The 22,691-nt window shown below is 34.6% G+C and overlaps 1 protein-coding gene across 1 annotated transcript in view; it reads right to left on the bottom strand.

The window, feature by feature from the left end:
• Positions 1-1,968: 1,968 nt before the first annotated feature.
• The window catches only part of ITGA1 (integrin subunit alpha 1), a 145,793-nt gene continuing 125,070 nt past the window's right edge, over positions 1,969-22,691 (bottom strand). The window contains exons 20-29 of the mRNA XM_069492871.1: positions 20,979-21,059; positions 20,464-20,540; positions 17,949-18,038; positions 16,106-16,208; positions 12,919-13,032; positions 10,411-10,515; positions 10,157-10,261; positions 8,877-8,969; positions 6,507-6,623; positions 1,969-2,163 (exon numbers count right to left, since the gene is read on the bottom strand). Coding sequence (XP_069348972.1) covers positions 2,119-2,163; positions 6,507-6,623; positions 8,877-8,969; positions 10,157-10,261; positions 10,411-10,515; positions 12,919-13,032; positions 16,106-16,208; positions 17,949-18,038; positions 20,464-20,540; positions 20,979-21,059 — 930 coding nt within the window. The 3' untranslated portion in view covers positions 1,969-2,118. The remainder of the gene's footprint in view (positions 2,164-6,506; positions 6,624-8,876; positions 8,970-10,156; positions 10,262-10,410; positions 10,516-12,918; positions 13,033-16,105; positions 16,209-17,948; positions 18,039-20,463; positions 20,541-20,978; positions 21,060-22,691) is intronic.

Raw genomic sequence — 22,691 nt, 5'->3', positions numbered from 1 at the left:
ATTCTACTTAATAACCAGGAATAACTTATGTTAAAAATTGTTCCAGGCTTATAAGTAGCTATTTGATCTGGCCAAACAGTTCTTTCCTCTCTTTTTTAAAAACTTGAAAATGCCTTCATTTCTATCTTTCCCCTTAATTAACAATGCACTTAGTTTAAATGTACACACTCCTGGTTCAGCGAATGCTTTGCCTAGCAGTCACAGGTGCCGAGTATAAAATTTAAATTTATCTATTAGATTTATTTCTAAGAATGTGCTGAAATTGAAGCAGGGCTACTGACAGGCTGAGCACTGGAGTTGTACAATATATTAACTCCAACTGAGAGAAACCCTGAGTTTTGTTGGGCAAAGAAAGAACAGGTAGAAAGGATGATTTCTGAACTTAGAGAGAATGAAGGAAATTTGAAAAGTGTGTATTTCTGAACAATGACAGGCCAGCAGGAGGACTCCAGATCTCTAGAGTCATTCTTTCTTCTAGCTATTGGTGACCTTGGCAGCCCCCAGGCACATGCCTTTGGCCTTCAGAATCTCATATGTAGATGTGGAGAGCCAAGAGATAGGATGACTCTGAGTCTTCAGATAATTCCTTGGAAATTCGTTTGAAAAAGTTAAATCCATGACATTTGATTTCTCTGTTGATTTGCTGCTTTTTGAGAAAAGCAGAGCCCAGACTTTCTGGATAATTACAGGTTCTGGTCTCGTAATGGTAAGTTGGGTGGAAAGAATAGAGTCATTGCAGAAGTATCAGCAAATTTTACAGCAGTAGTTCACACATGCAGCTACTACACATTCATTCATTGTTATTTGCCTAAGAAAAGGAGTGACCTAGGCGCCTGTGCTACAGTAGAGTCCTATGGAGCATACTGATTACTTCCAGAACAAAGAAGCACATACGAAGGTGTGATATCTTTCTGTTGGTTCACACTTTCAAATTGCAAATTATTTAAAATACATTTCTGGGGTTCTAGTTAAATATTGATATGCTACACTCAAAAAGCAGTGACTTCTCCATAAAATGCAATACTGAAACGGAATACTGCCTTCTCATAAAAATAAGAATTGTGTTTGGAAATTAAATACCTTTTGAAAAGTTAGACATAAGCATATCCTCACAGCGTGGGGGTCCAAATGAACCCTGTACCAAGGAGTTGAGACAATTCCTATTCTGGGTCACATCCTGGAACTCCTAGCATTTAAAAGCAACTCAGCAAAGATGGTTTCAGCATCTTGGTGGCATCTATTTATGCTGCCATGTTCTATTCAGAAACCCTGTTAGCATATCCCCTATACAACGTGGCTTTTCGTGACAAATCACTGTTATGCCACAAAAAACTGCTTTAAGTGTTTTTTCAGTACAAAAGAGTTTTACATTTAGAATTTAATATCAAACTTAAGCAAGTTCTGTAAAAGCTTAAATTAATCCATTCAGTGCATGTGTTTTAAAATGAGTTTTTCTTGGTTTTCCATCCTACATAGAATTTCAGCTCAATTGTACTATTTTCCAATCACCTTGGGGGAAAAAAACTTTCCAAGTACAAAACCCCACACAAAGATGCTGAATGTATTCTCTGTGATTTAATTCTATTTCAGTCCATATTACATACGGACTCTACCAGAAGAAAATTGTCTCATTTGAATTGGGGAAAGTGACCTTTTTCAGGTAATTCCTTTCTTGGCATTTACAAACGCTGACTGTCATGCTTAACATGGATATCCATCAGGAATCAAGGGGAAAATCTTAATTTATATTGCTTTGGACATAAATGTTTCAATAAAAATCTTTTCATGCATTCCTTAAATACTTTGGATGGTGATTTAATATATAAACATATTTGTACAAGTTATTCTTTTTCTTTAAAACACTTTGTAATTTTGCTTACTCAACAAAAATGAGTAATTATTTAAAAATATTTTTCATCATTTTATAAAATATATCTTTGTGTTATTCTTTTTGGATAATATTTGATCTGTCATTTTCCAAGTGATTAATCCCTGATGGATTACATAGAGTTATGTGACCATGTCTTTAATTATATTTATAAATTTCTTGTCACATATTTGAGGCAAACCTGAGGATAGATCATTGAATAATTGTTATTTTTTCTCTTATAAAATATTTCATTTCTCCATTTTCTTCTTTAGTGGTCTTTTGAAGAATCCAATCTGTTGAGAAAATACAAAATATAACACAATTAATTATCTAAATCTGGGTAATAAATACTAATCTTTTGGATAAAATTAAATTTAATAATAAATTGGCAATTCTGGGCATACAACTACTATTATTGAAAGATTTTTTTTCATTGACCTATTAATATTAAATGCCAAGAAAATGACATTTATCAAATTACTATTTCATTTTTAACTTTTTTGTTGGTTAAATATATCTTGTCCCTGGTAAAAAATAGTACACGTATTGAACTAATTTAAAGGGTTCTGGGAAAATATTTTGGGAGACATAGACACTGCAATTAGCTGGCATTGTTTTTACTTTGTCATCAGCTTTTTTTTTTCAGGAATGTGGCAGAAAAATTTCCATCAAATAACTGATGGTTATAAATCTGGTGGGTATGCCATGGCTAGGGTGTTAGGAAGATCTCTGAGTTGTCTGGATTAAATTGAAATGTGTCAGAACATCTGCCTATACAGGCTTGATATGAAGAGCCTTTGAAAACACCCTCTATCATTTGAACACGAAATAAAGTCATTTGGCTGTAAGAAAAATTTCACATGTGAGTCATATAATTTGGGACATCATAAAAGTTTTATGTGCTGTATTTATTTCCTATTATATAGCATAACAGAAAATAAGTATGAGGGCTTCAAGGGACCTTTGCAATTATCTAACCTAAAATATTTTTTTAAAAAAGGAAATTAAGGTTATGAAGAAGTGGTTTTTCAAATTTGTATATTTCTTTTTTAAATTTGAGAGTGGGCTATAATAGGTCAAACAAAGGCAATGAGTTAATTCTTTGAAAGTGTGGTGCTTTCATATCATTTTCATCATAAAATTATGGTAAATTATGCAAGGGAACCATATATTTATAAAGTAATTATTAAACAATTGAGGGCTAAGAGTAGATACATGATAAAAATATTCACTTTTAGCTTAGAAACGTTTTACTCAAGGCCTAAGTCTTCCACCATGCCGGACTCTAGTTGGTGGTAGATGAGGAAAGGTAATAACAGAATAAATGAACATGGAAACAATAATAAATTGGTCTCCCATGCCAATTCTCCTGTACATCTCAGGCCTTCTTTTTTGAGCCAACTGTAAAAGTTGCAGATTCACAAACCATTAGGTTTCTTAACTTGTGCCAGCATGTCCCAAGTCAAAAACAAATCAGACAAGGTTTTCACAGAGCAGGTGGTGAGTTATTAATACAAGACTTTTTTCTCTTTGCTGTTCTGCCTAATTTCTCATCTTCTCCCCTCCTCTCTCTTTTTGCTTCTTCTCGACCTTCCTTTGCTTCTACACATTAAATGCCCTATTTTAAAATAACTTCTGTTATCTAAACTTTTCCACCCAACCAATTCTGTTAACATTGGGTTTTTAATGTGAGTTGTATGATTAGAGTGGAGATTAGGAGAATGAAGTCTATAGCTTCCAATTGGACTGGGCTGATTTAGCCAAAATTGGAAACAAGTAAAGCTTGTTTCCAGCCCCCCGACTTTCCTAGCATTGGCTTTCCCTATTTTCTTTCTGTATTTGTTTAATGATCTTCTTTTTACTACTCTAGTTCAAAACCCTATGGCAAAGGGTCAGATTAAACAGTCTCCAGCACAAAAGTAGGTGCTTAATAAATATAACATGGACTAAATGTTGAGTGGATAAATTCATATGTATAATGTATAAAAGACTAAACAATGGTGAGGTGCTATTACCTGTCCACTCCCTACCAGAATATGTATATTGGATGAGGAACAAAGCCCTAGGATTCATAAATAAATTATCAGTGGAGGAGCTTCAGGCATCAGTGTGACATCAAGTTAGGAGACAGGAATGTTCTGAGTCAGATGAAGGAGTTGCAGTGAACTTCCAGAGCCACGGGATTCGGGAGGAGGAGGAAGAAAGGATTATTCTGAGGTGTCTGCTCCAGATCTAGTGAGTATAAAAAGATGCCTGTGGATGAAAGTAGCACTTCTGAGCCTATTATAGACTGATCATGTGCTTCAGGGAGGCTCCAACATAACTTTAAAGCAGGGGAAAGAGGGATTAACTTTTTTGGTATAATAGAACTGCTGAAAGTCTGAGTCCAACTAGGGACCCTCATTTCAAAACCCAATATTATGTTCTCGAGAGTTTATGACCCCCTTGAACAAAACCGAATTCCTAGAGCTTCAGAATAAAGAGCCCTGTTCCATATCCCACAGCAGTGGAATATATTGGAAAAGCCATGAGATTTGCAGCTAGATGGATCACTGTCTGAATCCAGTCATTTACGAGCTCTTGGGAGCGTACTTAACCTCTCTTTGCTTTAATGTCCTCAGGTATAAAATGTAGTTAAAATCCTTGGTTGAAAAATTGTTGTAAGGACAGCAGAGGGAACAAAAGCAGGAGAGAATACAGAGTGATAATAGTTAATGGTGTTGGGACAGGATTCAGATCCTTGCTCTGAGCCTTCCTAACCATGCGGCTTTGGGGAAACATACTTAACTTTTATGTTCCTCAGTTTCCTTACTACAGAATAAGGTTGACAGTAGTGTTGTGAGTATTGAGTGAGGAATGCTCAGTGGCAGTGCTCAAAGCAATTCCTGGCACGCAGTAAGCATTCAGTAGGAGCTAGTTCCTTCGCTTCTACATGAAGTCACAGTTCAGATTGCTAAACCTCCCACTAAAGTGGCCAAACTATATCCTCTGGTCAAGACAGTCCAAAGTTTGTCAAATGACCTTCTTTTGGGCCTAAAAAGAAAGCCTAAGAAGTCATCAGCATGTATCAACACAACATTTACTGGATGGAAGAAAGTGTTTATTTTAACATTTACGCTTTGTCAGACTAGTCACTAGTGACTGAAAAACAAACAGGTGAATGAAATTTCCTATTTGCTTGTTTGTCTTAAACAGACTTATAAGGCCAGATAGAATCTACCCAGATATTAGGTCTGGCTCTCCTCTTCTCTTGTCAGTGTGGTCTTAAAACTATATGGGCAAGTGCAGCGCTCAGAAGAAAAAGAAATCAACAGTAACACACTCTATTAGAGAGGCATATAAATGAAGAAACCACTTTCTATTATTTCAAGCACAATCTTGACACCAATAAGCCAGGCCTTGGGTACCACCGTGTGGCAAACCTAGGAATTACAAAGAGAACACTGATAACATTGTAAAGCAGAAGGAAGAGCCGGGAGTTGGATACGGTGGAGAATTCTGTCTTGGGGACTTTGCTAGAGAAAAGGCATGGATTCCATTTATCAAATTAAATGCCATGGACCTACACCTTTAACATGGCTTTGTTCATTTTCTCTGATAGTAAGAACCCCAAAGAGGAAGTTATTCGTTACAGGATAGCCAGAAAGGATACGAACAGCTGGGAGAGAAACTTGCTATTCAAACTATTTGATTAAATAATTTTGTTGCTCATGTGTTAGAAAAATAAATATGTAGCCATAATCTGTATTTTTAACATAGTTTAACTATTTCAAAAATAATAGGTAAAACATACAGGGATATTACTTTACAATAAATGCTAATTTGATAATTAATTGAAAAAACATTGAATTAAACTTTTCTATGGGATTTTATTCTCTATTAAATTTATCCCAAAAGCTATCATCTCAGTTTTGTTTAATTTGAAAGTGATAAAGCTGCTAAGAGTTTTAAAAATCCTGTATATCTCAGCCTAAGCAAAATGCTATGTTAATATCCAGATTTATTCAAGACAAAATGGATGGTAGCTCAATTTTACAAAAGGATTTGAAACAAGAGTCTGTGAAACATTAAGATCTCCCTTATACCAACTAATTAGGAAATCCCTCGTCTGCACTCAGGCATACAATTTATTGCATAAAATGTAGTATGTCTGTTTACACCTTAAAGAAGTATTTGATCTTTAAGACACGTAGAAATGTGTGACTAAAACAAGCCTTATCTTAACCATGAATCTACTATTTATAATATATGCCCTTAAATTGACATAGAATTCATTCTATTCTTTTTTTATTAAGGAGATTTTTTCATTCTTCTCTGCTTATAAAAGTAATGCATGCTCATTGTAAAATTTCAAATGTTACAAGGTATGGAAATCCTCTGTAATCCTACACTCTAGAGAGATCCTCCAAGATTTCTGAATATGTCTAAAGTAAGGCTTTTTCCGTTACAAAAATTGGATCAAGTTGTGAACAATGTTTGAAATATTCATTTTTCTTATTTCTCTTTATATTATTATCATTTCAATCTTTGTTTCATTGCTATATAATGCTATATTACACAACATGGAGAAATCATAATTTATTTCACCAATTTGCTAATAACGGAAATAGAAAGTCAAAGGAACTTTGGTGCTTACCTTCCACAATGCTAAAATGAGCAGCATTAACAGCAATAACCCAGCAAAAGCACTCAACAGGATGACCCATAATGGCACTCTGCCTGGTAGCCCATCTTTGGATAGCTGAATAGCAAGCTGAAAATTATTAAACAAGATTGTTACCAGTGATAAACACCTATTAGAACTCCTGGAACATTGAGTTCTTGCAGGCTATAATTTTATACCCAACAGTGTACTTAATCTCATTACTACATACAGAGAAAACATTGAGTTTACATTTGAAAATGCCCTTCATCTATTCTAAATCTCTATGTCAAATTTTATTATCACTGAAAAAGAATTTCTAATCTTATCCTTCAGAAATTTATACCTCAACAGTAAAATGTCAATGACTCAGAATGCTCAGGGATAGGACTGAATTTTTGTTTAACTCAGGGAGAACCAAAGTACTGCATGTTTCAAAGATTACTTAATAGACTTTACTGCATTGTCATAACAGCATCAGTTTAGGCCGATGTCACAGGTTGTCAATATAAAAACCTGAGTAGATCTGCATATGTTAATTCTAATGTGGTTTTTTGTTTATAAATTGAGTGTAAGTTTCCTATTAATACAATAAAATGCACAAATATCAAGTGAATTTTTGCATGTATATTCACCCCAATGTGTTTTTTTATTATATCACACTTTCTCTTCCAGTCTACATCTATAAATTAAGTACTAATTGAAGTAAAACTGTGAAATGGGCAGCTTTTAGTGCTCCTGATACCCAAGCTCTTGCAAGGTGGCCCCCAAACTTCAGTGAAATCTGTTTTCTCTGTGTCTCATCCCTGGGGTATTTGAAGAAAAATAATTCAGAGTAGATATCAATGGTTGATAATAGCCCAAGTTTTTGTATTTGCCTTTAACAGGGAACATCTCAATTCCTTAACATATAGGGGCGATTAGGGTAGAAAAGGAAACTAACAGGGGAGATATTTGCATGTAGTAGATACAAATCAAAACCCCTCAAATCACTTTAGGTAGGTCAGAGAGCAGGCAAGAATGCAGATATATACCGAATCAGACCATTAAGACAGATTTTTTTTTTTTTTTTTGAGATGGTATCTTGCTATGTTGCCCAAGGAATTTCTAGGCATAAGCAATCCTCCTGCCTTAACCTCCTCGTAGCTGGGACTATAGGTGTAAGCCACAAGCCACCATGCCAGGCTAAGACAGACTTTAAACACGTCTAAAACAATTCCCTGAACTTACAGATATGAAAACTGCAGTCTAGATCGGATCAGTGACCTCCCTTAGATCATACGATTACAAAATGATCACTTTTAGTATTAACAGTTTTATAAATATATTAATAGGTATAATTTTCCATTAGGACGAATGTAGAATAAATGTCCCCAGGGGAATTTATAACTAACAATTTTGGGAAATAAAACTAATTATAAAGTTTCAACACAACATATTTAGGAATCAAATGTACTTTCCCCCAATATAATCCATGTTCATATTTTTTAGGTTTTTGGTGAAATGTTGACTTTTCTGTGTGTGGAATAACTCTCCATTTTGCATTGATCAGGCTAATTGCTCTTTACAAAGTAAGTAAACATTATATGCCTGTATTTTCCTTTTTCTTTAAAGGTACATATTTATCAGAGGTCATAGACATTGGAATAATTTCAAATAAGCAATTTTAAAAGAACATCTGAATGTTAGGGAGCCTCTAAATAGAAATTTATGATTCACATGGTGTTGTCTGTCCACATGGGATATTTAAACTCTCCCCAAGAGGGGCAATCATGCTGAAGTGTCTGTGTTTGTAACAAGTAGTTGGCCTTATTTTATAAGAGGACAAGAATAAAAAACCTCATACCTTTGTATTTTTGCCAAGAACTCAAGTCTGAATTTGTATTAGGGAATACCATCTCATTTTTGTTTCAAGTTTCCCAATGACTAAATGAAGAAAACTTTAAAAAATTTACATGTATTCTTGTACAGTATAAAGATACTTTTTGTAAAGAAATTATTTTTCAAGCCTGCTCTTCAGATGTCAGCTGTATTTTATAATGTCAATTTTTAAGGAAGAAAGTTACATATGCATCATTTGTTATCAAGGTGAAAGTAAAAACATCTGTTTACTGTGATAGAAGCAATAAAGTCAAACATGGCATATTAATTGTAAATATCAAGGTTTTCCCAGTTTCTTACAAGAACAATGAGACTGAAATCACACTTGAAGCAAAGGAAGTATAATTTGAAGCAAATAGTATCTGTCACTTATTGAGAGCAATGCCAGTCACTGCTTAAAGGAATATAAGCAATTATAAAACATTATGTCACAAAATTCAGAGTAAAATGTATAATGTTTTCAAAACTTAGAATTGCACTTACCTCTCTTTTTTGATTGCTACTACTTAAAACCAGTGATGTATTTTCACTCTGAAGTTCTCCCCTTACAGTAAGATTTAAGCTGGAAAAATGGGCCTGAAAAGCAAACAGGATTTGTTTTAAATATATTATGCTAATCAAAATGAAAGCTAGTTATGTTTGAGTAGCACAATTATTAAAGTCAAGGTTTCTCTGAGAGATTAAAACACTGGTTTTGTTAACTTCTAAAGGGAACTGGTAGTATCAAATGATGACTGTGTATCCATCTTCCCTCCTTTGGTCCCCCAAATTCTCTCTTAGATCCTTGCTATTGAATGGAAAAAAATTCTAAATAATTTCTATTCAGATTTACCCTTAGAAAAAAGAAACTCAAACTCAAACTCTCCCTACCTTTAATGTAGGTAGGAATGAAATAGCCACACTCTGGTGGATGAAGTTTACAGAGACATTAATTTAGGATTAAAAATGAAATCGCCAATATTCAACATTTTTTGATTTATAAAAATAGCAACTTACTGTGATCAAACCTAAAAATGGCAATTTTATGTGATTGAATAAATACTTCCTAAGAAAGAAACAAGGAATATAAAATTCAATAAACCAAGTTTTAAGGTAGCTTTAAAACTTTCAGACAGATTCAGCTTTATGCGGGGTTAAAAATGTCTTCGAAAATATATTTACATAGAATAAAAGTCTAGTAAAACACAGTAAATCCAAAATATATGCCAGCTCTCTCCTTTAGTGGTGTCATGAATTTTCATTCTATAATATTTATACCTTAACTGAGTTCCAAAGTATTAAGGTAAGCGCAAGCTTTGGTACTGGAGAGGTATTTATGTCTCAAGGTGCAAACAAAAAGGATAAGAAAGACTGAAAAAAAGTATATCAAGCTGGAAGGGACTTGGAGATAACTTAGTTCTTTTTTTTTTTTTTATTTTTATTTTATTTATTTTTTTTCCCCACCCCCCCTTTCCCGAGTCAGCACCTTCAAGTGTTACCACTCCCCAAACGGTGCGCAATGCACTCATTGTGTAGGCATACCCCCATCCCTTCCCCCACCCCCCACCTCAGTCTGATGTCCAATTGGTATAACTTAGTTCTTAATAGACAAGGAAGAGGAGACCCACATAGCTGTAAGTAGAACTGGGACTGAGATCACATTCTCTTCGACTTCCAGTCTCACGTTCTTTCCAACAGCAGCACTGTGCCTTGCACATACCAAGTAGTAAGCAAATATTTGTTGATTTGATTCAATAATGACACAGAACAATGCAATTACTTACTTTTATAAAAGTTGGTTTCCACAAGATAAGCGAAACATTCACTTGGCTTACGTCAGAAGGCATGAGATTACACGTGACAGTAGCGAATTTACATGTACTGCAATCCTGTTTAAATGTCCAGAGGTACATATTAGTATTCTTGCCATTTGATCAAATATACTATATTCAAATACCTCAGATAATTATTTCTAGGTTAATATTAAGTTTACTCACTTGGAAAGCCTAAGGTAAAAATAGCACTTGTCCTAATTTACCTGAATTGTTCCTCGTTTGAGATCTTCAGATTTTGATATAGTCCTTTTCTTTCCAGAGTTGACACCAAGAGGATCCTCAAGGACATGGGGTCTGCAGTTTGCATTCTAAGAAATAAAAATATTTCTTTTATCAGACAGTGCCATATGTCAGAAGGAAAAATGACTTGGTACGATAATGTGAAGAATCTGTGAATGACAGCCATTGCCATACATTAAAGATCCACCTTCATTAAGTGTGCTTAAGAAGGCGGTTATGATGCACCAGCAACATATCATATATACATACATACCAACGCCCAGATAATAATTCCTGTTACCATGCTACTTTTGAATTGTAATGGATACCAGTGAGTTCATTACAGAAAAGATAGAATGCCAGTAGAACTTACTATTACATGAGTAATGCACTCATTAATTTATTGCTGTCATCAAAGATTAGCTTGCAAATTTCCATAATACAGAGAGAGAAAAAAACCTTAAACCTCTACTGAGGAAAACAAAAAGAGTTAGCATTTGTTCTTCAGTATTATGGCTCTTATGATGGCTCATGAAACAGAATTAGAAAGAGAAGGAAGTTCATCTGTATTTACGTATTCATCCAATAATATTTTTGAGTCCCTACACACCAAGGGTAAGAAACTTAGTCTATGTCGGAAGAAGATGTAAGTGGACAGCCCTATACATGTTAAAATGCTATGTTTACAAGATAACTGGGTCGCAGATTCTTTCTCTTGACTTAATCTAATAAACCCTTTGTGAGCTGGAGCCCATTCTACTAAGTGAAGTTTCACAAGAATGGAAAAACAAGCATCACATATACTCACCATCAAATTGGTATTAACTGATCAACACTTAAGTGCACATATAGTAGTAATATTCACTGGGTGCCGGGCAGATGGGAAGAGGGAGGAGGAGATGGGTATATTCACACCTAATGGGTGTGGTGCACACCATCTGGGGGATGGACACGCTTGAAGCTCTGCCTTGGGTGGGGCAAAGGCAATATATGTAACCTAAACATTTGTACCCCTGTAATACGCTGAAATACAAAATTAAATAAATAGATAGATAAATAAATAAAAATGGAGAAAAAGAGGGATTGTTTTGGAAATCTGGGCCAATGAGAATTTATTTAGTTTTATATTTACGCTAATGGGAATTAACTAAAAGAGAAATCTTAGAACATGATACACAGAAGCTTAAAGACCCCATTCATTGTGTCAGACCAATCTGGGGATGGCTTCCTCCCTCAAAGGTCAAAGGCAAGTTTCTTAAAAGGCAACTGAGAGTTCAGACCAATTGTTTCCCTGCCAACACCCATAAGATATGTGAATAAACTTTTTCTGAACCAGTCAAAAATAAAAATAAAGTTAAAATAACCCCTTTGCTTTCTCAGTGCTCCCTACATTCTTGATAAAAGACAATAAGGATAAAGGTTCATAAGTAGCATGAAAAGTATAATTTTTTCTCTTTTTAGATTCTCGCAAATCTGCTTTTTTGGATTAGAGGGAAATTCCAGAATTTTGCTTTTTCTATGCCCTTAGGAAAGCCAACTATCACTGCTGCAATTTCTTGTTTTCTGAGAATACTTTTAAGATGTGCAAAAAGACAGATTGTCAAACATTGAAATCACACATTCATTAATTCAATATTTACTGTGATTTTCAGACACTAAACCATAATAATTAACTATCATATAGTCTGATTGAATGCTACAAGTGGGGTGCAATATTGCTATTATTTGGGATAAGTGAGTAAACAACTATTTTATGTGCAGCTGTGTGTGCAAAGGAACAATTAAGTCTCTTTATAGAGTTGTTTGATCACTAAAAACCAATTAAAGTGTAACAAAAATTTCAGGCATCAATCAACAATTACCTAAAATATACTCAGGTGGATTAAACAGTGATCCCACAAAAGATATGCCCAACTCCTAGAACCTAGGAATGTGACCTTATTTGGAGATAGGGTCTTTGCAGATGTAATTAAATTAAGGATCTCCAGAAGAGATAATTCTGGATTTAGAGTGGGCTCTAAATCCAATGATGACAGCACAAACAGATTGAGACAGAGGAGGAGAACACACAGAAACAAAGACAAGAAGACCATGTGAAGACGGGAGCAGAGACTGGAGTTACGCTGCCACAAGCCAAGGGACCCCAAGGGTTGGAAGCAGCCACAGCAGCTAGGAGAGGGGAATGAAACAGATTTTTCCTCAGAGGCTCCAGATGGAGTCAACACCTTGATTTTGGACTTCTGGCCTCCAGAACTGTGAAAGAATAAATTTCTGTTGTTTTTAGTGACCCAACGTGTGGTCATTTGTCACAGCAGTTCTACGGAATAATATATCCACTAAATAACCAGTGGAAGTTATTATTATTTAATTTTCTACATGCTTCTCCATATTACTTTGGTAAAAACTATCACAAGTGACATGCAAAACCAAAGGCATAATCGAAGTGGAAAAGATAGCAGCAATGACATAATTCAGGGGTGCACATGACTTACATCAGAAGATGACCATCCAGTTGGGTACAGCACAGGGTAACCATCTGACGTCAAATTGGGGAATGAAATTGACAGCTTAAGTTCTGGCATTGGAAAATGTCCACTTTTTCTGATCTACAGGAAAAAAATAGAAATGTAATCCTTTCTTCCTCTTTCAACTGCATCCTTTCTGTCTTATGGAGGACTTTGGTTTTTAGTTGATGGATTAAGCTGTGTACTATTTTGAATCCCAAATGAATGCAGACAGTTTATGGCACTGTACAGAGAACTGGGTTAATTAAACTAGCAAGAAAATATGAATGTTTGATGGTCAATGGTCATATGATCAGCTACAAACGTATTGTTCCTCCTTTCTCCACACCCCAAACAGGATTAGGATTAATGGAGAATCAGAATTGAAAATTTTTCTGTTTTTAGGCTCTTGCCATGCTCACCGTCCTTTCTAACATACCAGGCTTTTTGGAGCTGGAAAAGAGGGAGATCATTTACCTGCTCCACATGGAATAGTTTAGCATATTTTTGTTTGCCTTAACTCAGTTTTCCATAACTCCTTAAACCCATAAATCATCTCTCACCCTGACTACATGGGGCCTGCCACCACCACACAGGCAAATCAGACAGACACTCGTCTTCTTCCCTTCACCATCCTACCCCCAGCCAGGGCTGTTGTGTCTCTGGCTGTTGATAATCTGGTCTGATATGGGTCAGATTGACTTTCATCTCAATTTCCATTTGTTTTTATCCACTAACCCAGAATTCTCACTCAGTGTCATACTCTGCCACCAGTGGTGAGCACAGCTTAGAGAGGAGGGTGGGCAGGATGAAGTTCAGCAGGAAGCTGAACACACTATCCGGAAGTCCCTTCCTGCTTAGAAGGCACAAGTGAATTGGGGCAACCAGGTGCAGTGGCCTTTCTTCCTACTGCTCAAGCATGATCTCCAGGCTCTGACCCTATGGCATCTCTGTGCAGCATCTTTAGCTAAGTAGGGAGCTCCTTGATCTACATGGATAGATGCCAGGAAATCTACTGACCCACCTAACTGAAACTTCTCGACTGAGAGCTACTCAGATATGGAGCAATCTCCTGTGATTGCTAAAGATTAACTACATCCCTTAATCCTGGAATTCTGGACATTCCTGACCAGCTGTGCCTAGCCCTTAAATATGCTGCTTGAGTCTTTCTTTTATGGTAATATGTCCTAGGCTTGCCTGGCATGGACTCCCAGTCGAATTCTGTTTCCTGATACTTCGTCAGAAATCGTGTGTTCTGTAATTATCATTTATTTGTTCTGATTTAAAAAATGTTCTTTGTAAAAGTATTGGAAAATGCTAAAAATAAACAGAAATAAAAGTTTCCTACAATTCAATGACCTTGGTAACATTTTAGTGTAAGTTACCTATCTTTATTATTTGCATATATGCATATTTTATAAAATTTGTATCACATAAAATATAAAACTTTGTATCCTGTCCATAAAATTTATTATGCTATGGCATTTTCCATAAACTTATAGGATCTTTGAGAATATGACTGTTAATAGCTAAATAACAACCACAATATTAATATTTATTATTGATTATGTGCCACACACTGCCAATCTTCTTATTTGCATTATTGCCTTTAACCCTGTTAACAACCCTAGGTGGCAGATTCTCTTATTATCTCTGTTTTATCAATGAGGTAACAAGGTTAGAATGAGAACAAAAAACTTCCAAGATCACAGAGATGGTAAATAGCAGAATTAGGGTTTCTTACTCTAAAATGTACCCTCTAAAATATTGTAATAAATCTCCATTGAATATATCATATACTCTTCATTGAATATATTATAATTTATTTAAGTAATTTTATGCTGTTAAGCTTTTAGATTGTGCCCAGATTTTAATTTTTAAACTGTCATAAATAACATTGTTAAGAATATCCCTGAAATCTCTGAATCACCAATAATTTCCTAGGGAAAATTCCTAGCAGTAAAGTTACTAGGTCTCACCTCAAAAGTGTTATTCTTAAAAATTCCATTATTCTACTTCTAGAATTTACCTCAGCAAAATAATCAGAGATACACACAGAGAGTTATGTTCAGGGATGTGCCTGACAATGTTATTTATATCAACAGTATTTACAATAGTCAAGGAGTACCTGTTTCAAATCTGGACCCTAATAAGTTACAATATATGAAGATCTACAACATTCAAAATCTTTTTGTTTTATTTCTTTCTCATTGTTTGCTGAATTGTCTTATTCAGGAAAAGTGAAGGAGGCTGGAGAAACCTGATAGCCTGAATTCTAAAAATTTATACCAGAATCTAGTAGAGTGGCATTGGTGCCAATTTCCAGGGTATATTGTCACAGGAATTTTAGCAAAGAGCACAAATAAAAACAATGCAATTCATCTTGAGAGTATATATTTATATCCACTTTGTAAGGGAACTTCCTTTATTATTGTTGGCAATTCCCAAAAAGATTGAGACTATCTTTATTTATAATTATGTTGCACTATTTCATACTTGTGAATACATATTTAAATCCATTTGAATTGGGCTTCCTTTTTTTCCTGAGTAATATTAGCTTGAGTCTATCTGCTAGTAGGCATTACCTAAAATGAAATTCCATGATTCTTTGCTGTAGTGGTTAGGAAAAGTTTGTTATGAAGGATTCAAAAGGAAAAATAAATATAATGGAAAACATCACTTAAGGAGGTGGTAGAACCGAAATCAGTAATTTATAGTATAATACATATAAAAGGTTGCAATGAACAGAATGAGATACATATTTGTATGTTGAATAAAGAAAAACACTGCCAAAACAATTTTGAAATAATCAATTTTTAAAGTAGTCATAATTATTAAAAAGGTACTTTTCTCAGTCATACTGAAAAATAATGTAAATGAAATCTACAGGTTTATAGGTAGTATCTATATGGTCTCATAATTTATTTTTTTCTAGGAAGTCATTCTAATAATTGTGTCTTACAATGAAGAAATTAGAGACCTAAGTCTTTAAAATTGATTCAAAGTATAATTATCATTAATTTAAATAAAATATTAACAATAGTGAAATTATAAAGAATATATGCTGGAATATAGAGATTAAATGTTTAAACAACATGTTTCTATGTGTTAATACTTTTATTTATAAATTTACAAATAACTCTGTTATAATACTAATTTAGGAGTAATTTCTTACCAAGTAGAAGATATTAATTTCATTTCCAATGTCCTCAGTAGAATTAATAACTTCAGGGACTGTTTCATTGGCAGCAATTGAAATATGGTATTCACTTGCAGAGCTTAAAACAATTGAAAGAAGAAAAATAAAACATGACAAAGTTTAAGTTTTATTTGGCCTCATTTTTTTCTTTCTCCATACCATGTAATTCTACAAAAATACTTACAGAGATTTCAATTCAGATGGGAAATTCTTTTACCCTGAAACCTAAAATTAAATCTTTGAGGAGGGCAAGAAGGATTATATAATTTAGTTCAACTGTAATCGATGCTTATTTAACACTAAAATGCTAAAATATGTGTAGTTTTTTAAATTAAAATTTCATTGTTAACAAGTGAAAAGTTTTTCTGTATTCACTAATACCATTTACATTTAGTGAACAGTCAAGTTAAAACTTGGTATTTTTAGCAGTGCTGAATTTTAAATAAATTAAAAAAATTGTTTAACTTTTCATAATTTAAAGTTCTATATTTACTGCTAAATTTAGGAATTTAATCTTCTCTCTACAACTTATCCATGTTCTTTGGATGAACTTAGTACAGTAAAGTAACATATTTTTAAGTAGCACTTCAGTCAAGGGAAGACAAATAAAAAATATTTGTGTTTGCCAAAAATTGATTTTAAGTAAATGGAAAAGTCCTAGGAAAAATCAGTGAACCAACAGCAGGCCGGGCGCGGTGGCTCACCCCTGTAATCCTAGCACTCTGGGAGGCCGAGGCGGGTGGATCGCTCGAGGTCAGGAGTTCGAGACCAGCCTGAGCAAGAGTGAGACCCCCGTCTCTATTAAAAATAGAAAGAAATTATATGGACAACTAAAATACATATATACAAAAAATTAGCCGGGCATGGTGGCGCATGCCTGTAGTCCCAGCTACTCGGGAGGCTGAGGCAGTAGGATCGCTTAAGCCCAGGAGTTTGAGGTTGCTGAGAGCTAGACTGACGCCACGGCACTCACTCTAGCCCGGGCAATAGAGTGAGACTCTGTCTCAAAAAAAAAAAAAAAAAAAAAACAGCAGTGGATATAGCAAAACAGAAAACAGCCAACAGAATTTAAAGGCTATGAAATATAAGCAATATATATGTATATTGCCTCTAATCTTATTTTTGTAGTCTCTTAGTAAAGTGCCATAGAAAATAAATTAATAAAATAATAAGACTTTTAGACGAAACTGAACTTGCCACTGATTCTTGTATTTTTTTGTATGCCTTGCATGTGTTTATTTAGGAAAAGCTTAGAGTTCTGCTTAAGTAAGAGAATTTATAGAGGGAAAGTGTGTCAACATGATTGGTGTTTGGACAAACAAAAAGTTCTTCAGAGAAAGAAATGGTTTATAAATAGTGGAAGAAATAAATAGCTCTTGTCAATGAGAAATGCTTTAATTACATGTGTCTGGATTGGGTAGGTCAATCAGATCCCACAGGATGAGGATGACAGCTGGTGACCTCTAAGAAAACGCTGTCTTTGAGAAGGACTTGTGGGTCTTCAACTTGCATTTAGGAGTTAGGACTGGACTGCTAATGCAATCTGGTATAACTAGCACTTCTCATTTTGGATTATTTAGTATAATGGTTCTCAAACATTAGGGTGCATGAGAATTATGCACCTGGAGGGTTTGTTTTACACAGATTGCTGGCCCTGTCCCTAGAGTCTGTGACTCAGTTAAGTCTGGGGTGGAGCTGGAGAAGTTGCCTTCCTACCAAGTTCCTAGGTGATGCTGATGCTCCTGTCCTGGGACCACACTTTAAGAACCACACCCAGTTAATAGAAAGACATTGACATAAAAATTCACTTTTCTCCTACCTGTAAAACTGTAGACCGACTTCATATTTTACTGGGATAGAAATGTTTACTTCATTATCAGAAAGGGCTTCAGGTGGTTCTTCGCTGTCACTAGAAAATGCATAGCACATTCAGACAAATCATTAAATCATCGACTGCTTAGGGACATTCCTAAGCATTTGACAGAGAAGCTTATCTTGACAACCAAATACTAATAAAAGCACAAAAGAGTAGAAGTTTTGATTATTTTTTGATTGGAGTGAAGAGGGAGGTCAGAGATGAGTATTGTTGAAAGTTCCCACATTGATTATTATGTGCAGCTAGAGTTGCAAACCACACTGATTTATGTTTCGCAAAAGTCTGTGACTGATAAGAATCCCTAGGTTTAATTGTTAAAATACACAGATTTATTACTGGGCTTCTCTCCCAGAAATGTGGATTTAGTAAGTCCACATTGGGGCCCAAGAATTCATGTTTTTAATGCAAATCACCCCAGATGATTCTTACTTATTTATTGTGGATGAGGATCTTACAAAGAGAAGTAACTAGGGTCCCACAGCTGAGAGGATATCTAAAATCTTTTCTTTTCTTCTGTAAATAGTCTTTCCATATTAAGTACCAAGTACTTGATACTCATGTTATTTGTTAGGCACTTATTAATTCCCTTGATTTTGTTTATCACTTTAATTATATATTACGTAAACACATGTATATATGTGTATGCACACATACACACACGCACATCTCATGTTCTCCTGCATTAAAAAAGCATGTACCAGTGATGCAATGAGTGAGGAACACTGGCTCTGGGGTCAGAGAATAGGATTGTTCTTGAACACTGATACACTCTGGGCAAGTTATGTAATCTCTGTGCCTTGGTTTCTTCATCTATAAAATGAAGATTTTTATCATTAAATGATTTATAAATCATGACTAAATGAGTAACAAATGTAAAGTACTTAAGATTGCACCAAGGGCACAGGAAACACTCAGTAAGTGTTAGCTTTCAGTACTATTATCACACACATCCCTCCACCAACTGACCAAGCACCTGCAGGTTGTCTCACAGAATGGGCAATGGGTACCTTTTAATGGCCCTGCTTATTTCCAAGTGTATAAAGTGGCTTGAAATGAGCAATTGGGCAGTGAAACAGCATGCTGCCTTGAGTTATAGGAATTTGTGTGACTGAGCTCTTAGTATGAATGGTCCCCTTCCCTCTCATCTATTTTACACTGCGGCCTTCCCAAATTAATCATAAGAAGCAGCTCTGTACATATGACTTTACCTCTCAAAAGCTTTTCTGGCTTCTCATGGCCTGTTCTATTAGGAAAAAATGCCTTGTACTGACATTTGGTACCTATATAACATGGTGGGATGCACAGTCCCTGTTTACTTCCCATTACTACTTAATGTATTCCCTCCCTTTCAGCTAAAATGTGTTACCCAATATTCATCAAACAGATCAGCTGGTCTACCTTTGAGTTTTTGATCAAGCTGTATATGTTGCCTGAAATGCTCACCTAATCCTATTCACCAAGCTCTCTGTGAAATGCTATCCACCCTTCAAGTTCTTTCTCAATTATAATTTCCTTGATAAGGCTTTCTTGGGTTCTCATTGCCAAGCAGATATTATTCCAGACTCCATTAAGTTTCTGACACATGGTTTATATTTCTATGATGGATCATCCTTACTTTACCCTGTATTACAATAACTTTACACCAGTCTCAACCCCCTGCTGTAATATTCACCCCATGAGGAGGTTCATGCCCTTAGTAATTTTTATTATTTCTTACGGTGAATAATTCAATATCTTGTTCATAATAGGTGTCAAATAAATATTTTTGAGTTGAATTGAATTGAACATTCAGAATTAATTCATCTATTAATTATTTTCTCTCACTTATTCATTTACTCTACATCTACTTAGTGATTATTATATGCCAGGCACAATACTAGTTACTGGGAAACAAAGTAATAAAAGACAGAATTAATCTCACTGGAGATGGCCCCATAAAAAATTACACTTAAAAGAAAATTAAACCACTATTCCAATTTCCTTATTGGCCTTTTGGTGTTTTTCATCTGCGATACCTTTCAGAAGCTCTGACTGATTAGATTAAAATTTATTTAACTACAAAATGATATCATGAAACTTTAAGTCCACCTAATGATTCAGCTGCCCTAATGGGCAGCCAGTAAAAATTTTTAAATTAGCAGAGCTTATAACATTTTTATGAATTTACATGAAATTTGCAGATATAAGTGATGTGTGATTATAATATATTCTATAGCTCATAGAACCAATGATTTAATCTAGTTAGGTGAATTATTCTTATTAAATGAAAATTTCTTCATTTTGCTAATTACTGATAAGGGTGTTTTTGTGAAGCAAAGTTGTCCGTTGCCTTCCACTTCTACTGATTTCATACAAGCTATAAGAAGCTGCCAGTGAGACTATAAAGCAAATATTCCAAATACACAAAAGAAATTATGTACATACATACACATACTTTCACACACATATATAAACCAACCTTGTTGCACTTAAATGAATGGTCACGTTTTCCATGAGATGAGATGTGTTAAACTGAAATAGTATTTTGAAAGTTACCTATGAGATAAAAAATGATATATCTTTAGTTTAGGAACAGATTAAAAAAAGTTTACTTTGATTACAATATTCAATTTATATAAATGCTATTACCTAAACTCAAATTATGAAGGTATTTAAGAAACATTATGTTACAAAATAAAACCTCATCACATCTCAAAAATAGATAGAATATAATATTTGTGTACTTTTTAATGTGAATAAGTAATATCCTTTGCATATTGCTATGGTCTGAATGTTTGTGATTAAGTTTCAACACATAGATTTTGGGGGTACACAAACAATCAGACCATAGCAGATTCCAAGCTGTCACAATTCTGAATTCATTTTTTTAATCTGCATTATCCTAGACTACCATTAGAAGGATTTCTATATTTGGCTTTGAGCATATTACTCTTCATATTCAATTGACGCATGTATTTTGTACATTCTACTCACCATCTCTCCTCTTCTCAGAAAAGGATATCCAACTTTACATGTGATATTACGTTTGGATTCACAACTGTCTTTTTGGATAGCCTAGGAAGAGAAAGTAAACAGAGTTAGAGCTGACAAGCAGGTAAAATACTTGAACTTTTTTTTTTTTTTTTTTTTTTTAAGAATTTTCCCAGCTGTGCCTTGGTGACTGCCTTGCCAAGATTTGTCTCTCAATTCAGCCAGGAAAGTCACAGCATTCTGTGACCACCTGTTCCATAGCCCATGAAAATCTAAAAACATCACTCGAGGGCGCTTGAAATACAAAGCACATCTCACTGTCCCGCCTAAATCCTCAGATGTAAGATGGGAGTATTAACAGCCCCTAACTCACCGGGATTGGAGTAGCTCAACAAAATAATCCACACGTACCAGACTGGCACACAGCAGCCCGCAGTGAACTTCAGTCATTAGAGAAGTTTATTTAGCACAGTGGATAAGAGCCAGGATTCAAATCCTGACTCCACCACGATTAGCTTTTTCCTTGCCAAGATTCCTCACCTCAGTGGGTTCACCACACTCTATTCCATCAAACTTAAAATGCCATTGGACATGTGGCACACCATTATTTTATATGTCAATAGGAAGGAGAAATAATGCTGCCAGGTAAATAAATAAACATGTTATCAACTGTAAAATGCAATTGCAGAAATGTTAAAAATGTGAAAAAAAGGTTTCATCTGTGAATCTCTGCACTATAGTGATATCTACTTATAAAAGAATTAATGAGAATTAAATAAGTGAAATTCTTAGAACAGTGTCTAACACATAGTATGACTCAAGAAAGGGTTGCTGTCATTATTGTTACTGTTAGTGTTAAAATAAGTGGAGGAGATACACTGCCTCTCTGTTAGGGCCGTTAAGTCAGCTGAAGAGGGTATAGGCTATGATTTTTAATACAGTACTTTTTCCAGAGAAAACGTTAGTGGTAATATTTCCCCAACATTATTTTGCATGTTTATATTTATAATTAATATTCTTAACTGAATCTGAAATATGCACAGTAATATGTGACATCTTTTTCTAGCCTATCTGAGTTTTCATGTCTCTAGGTGATATCCTAACAGATGTGAGAAATGTCAGTGAAAATGTGAATTTACAGAAGCTAGACAGTGTTTTAATACTATGTATGATAAGTATATTGCTTTTAATATGAATCACATATTAATTCATATAAATATGTACATTATATATTAATATATATTAACTCTGGGGGACTTATTTGGAGATCAGAATTGAAAGCAAAGTTCAAATTTAAAAACACTAATTACCCCTGCTATAGCATCTTATGCAGAGATATGTTATTGCTAAAGTGATAAAAAAAAAACTTCTGTTATGAATCAATAGGACATGGTCATTTCCTACAAATCTCTTGCCAAAGTAAGAATTTTGCATAGAAAAGGGGAAATGGTATTTTGATTTTCCCACGTGTGAATTTTTTTTTGTTCAGCACAGAGGTGCCTCTCTGCATCTATGTTGAACTGTTTTGGTTTGATGTTACATTTATTGTTTTACTTGACTCAGTCACAATTTTAGTTGTTTAAGGACTCTGTGAAACATGAAATTTTGATACATTAGCTATACTTTCCTCATTCTGAATCTAAGAAAAGACATGTATCTTCAAAGCAATAAAACAAAAGCTTTAAGAAAAAGCTTGGCACGTTCACCACTGGTGAG

Source organism: Eulemur rufifrons, chromosome 17 (assembly GCF_041146395.1).
Source record: "Eulemur rufifrons isolate Redbay chromosome 17, OSU_ERuf_1, whole genome shotgun sequence".
Lineage (NCBI taxonomy): Eukaryota > Metazoa > Chordata > Mammalia > Primates > Lemuridae > Eulemur > Eulemur rufifrons.
Note: the sequence above shows the minus strand (reverse complement) of the source record. Positions and strands in the feature narration are given on the sequence as shown.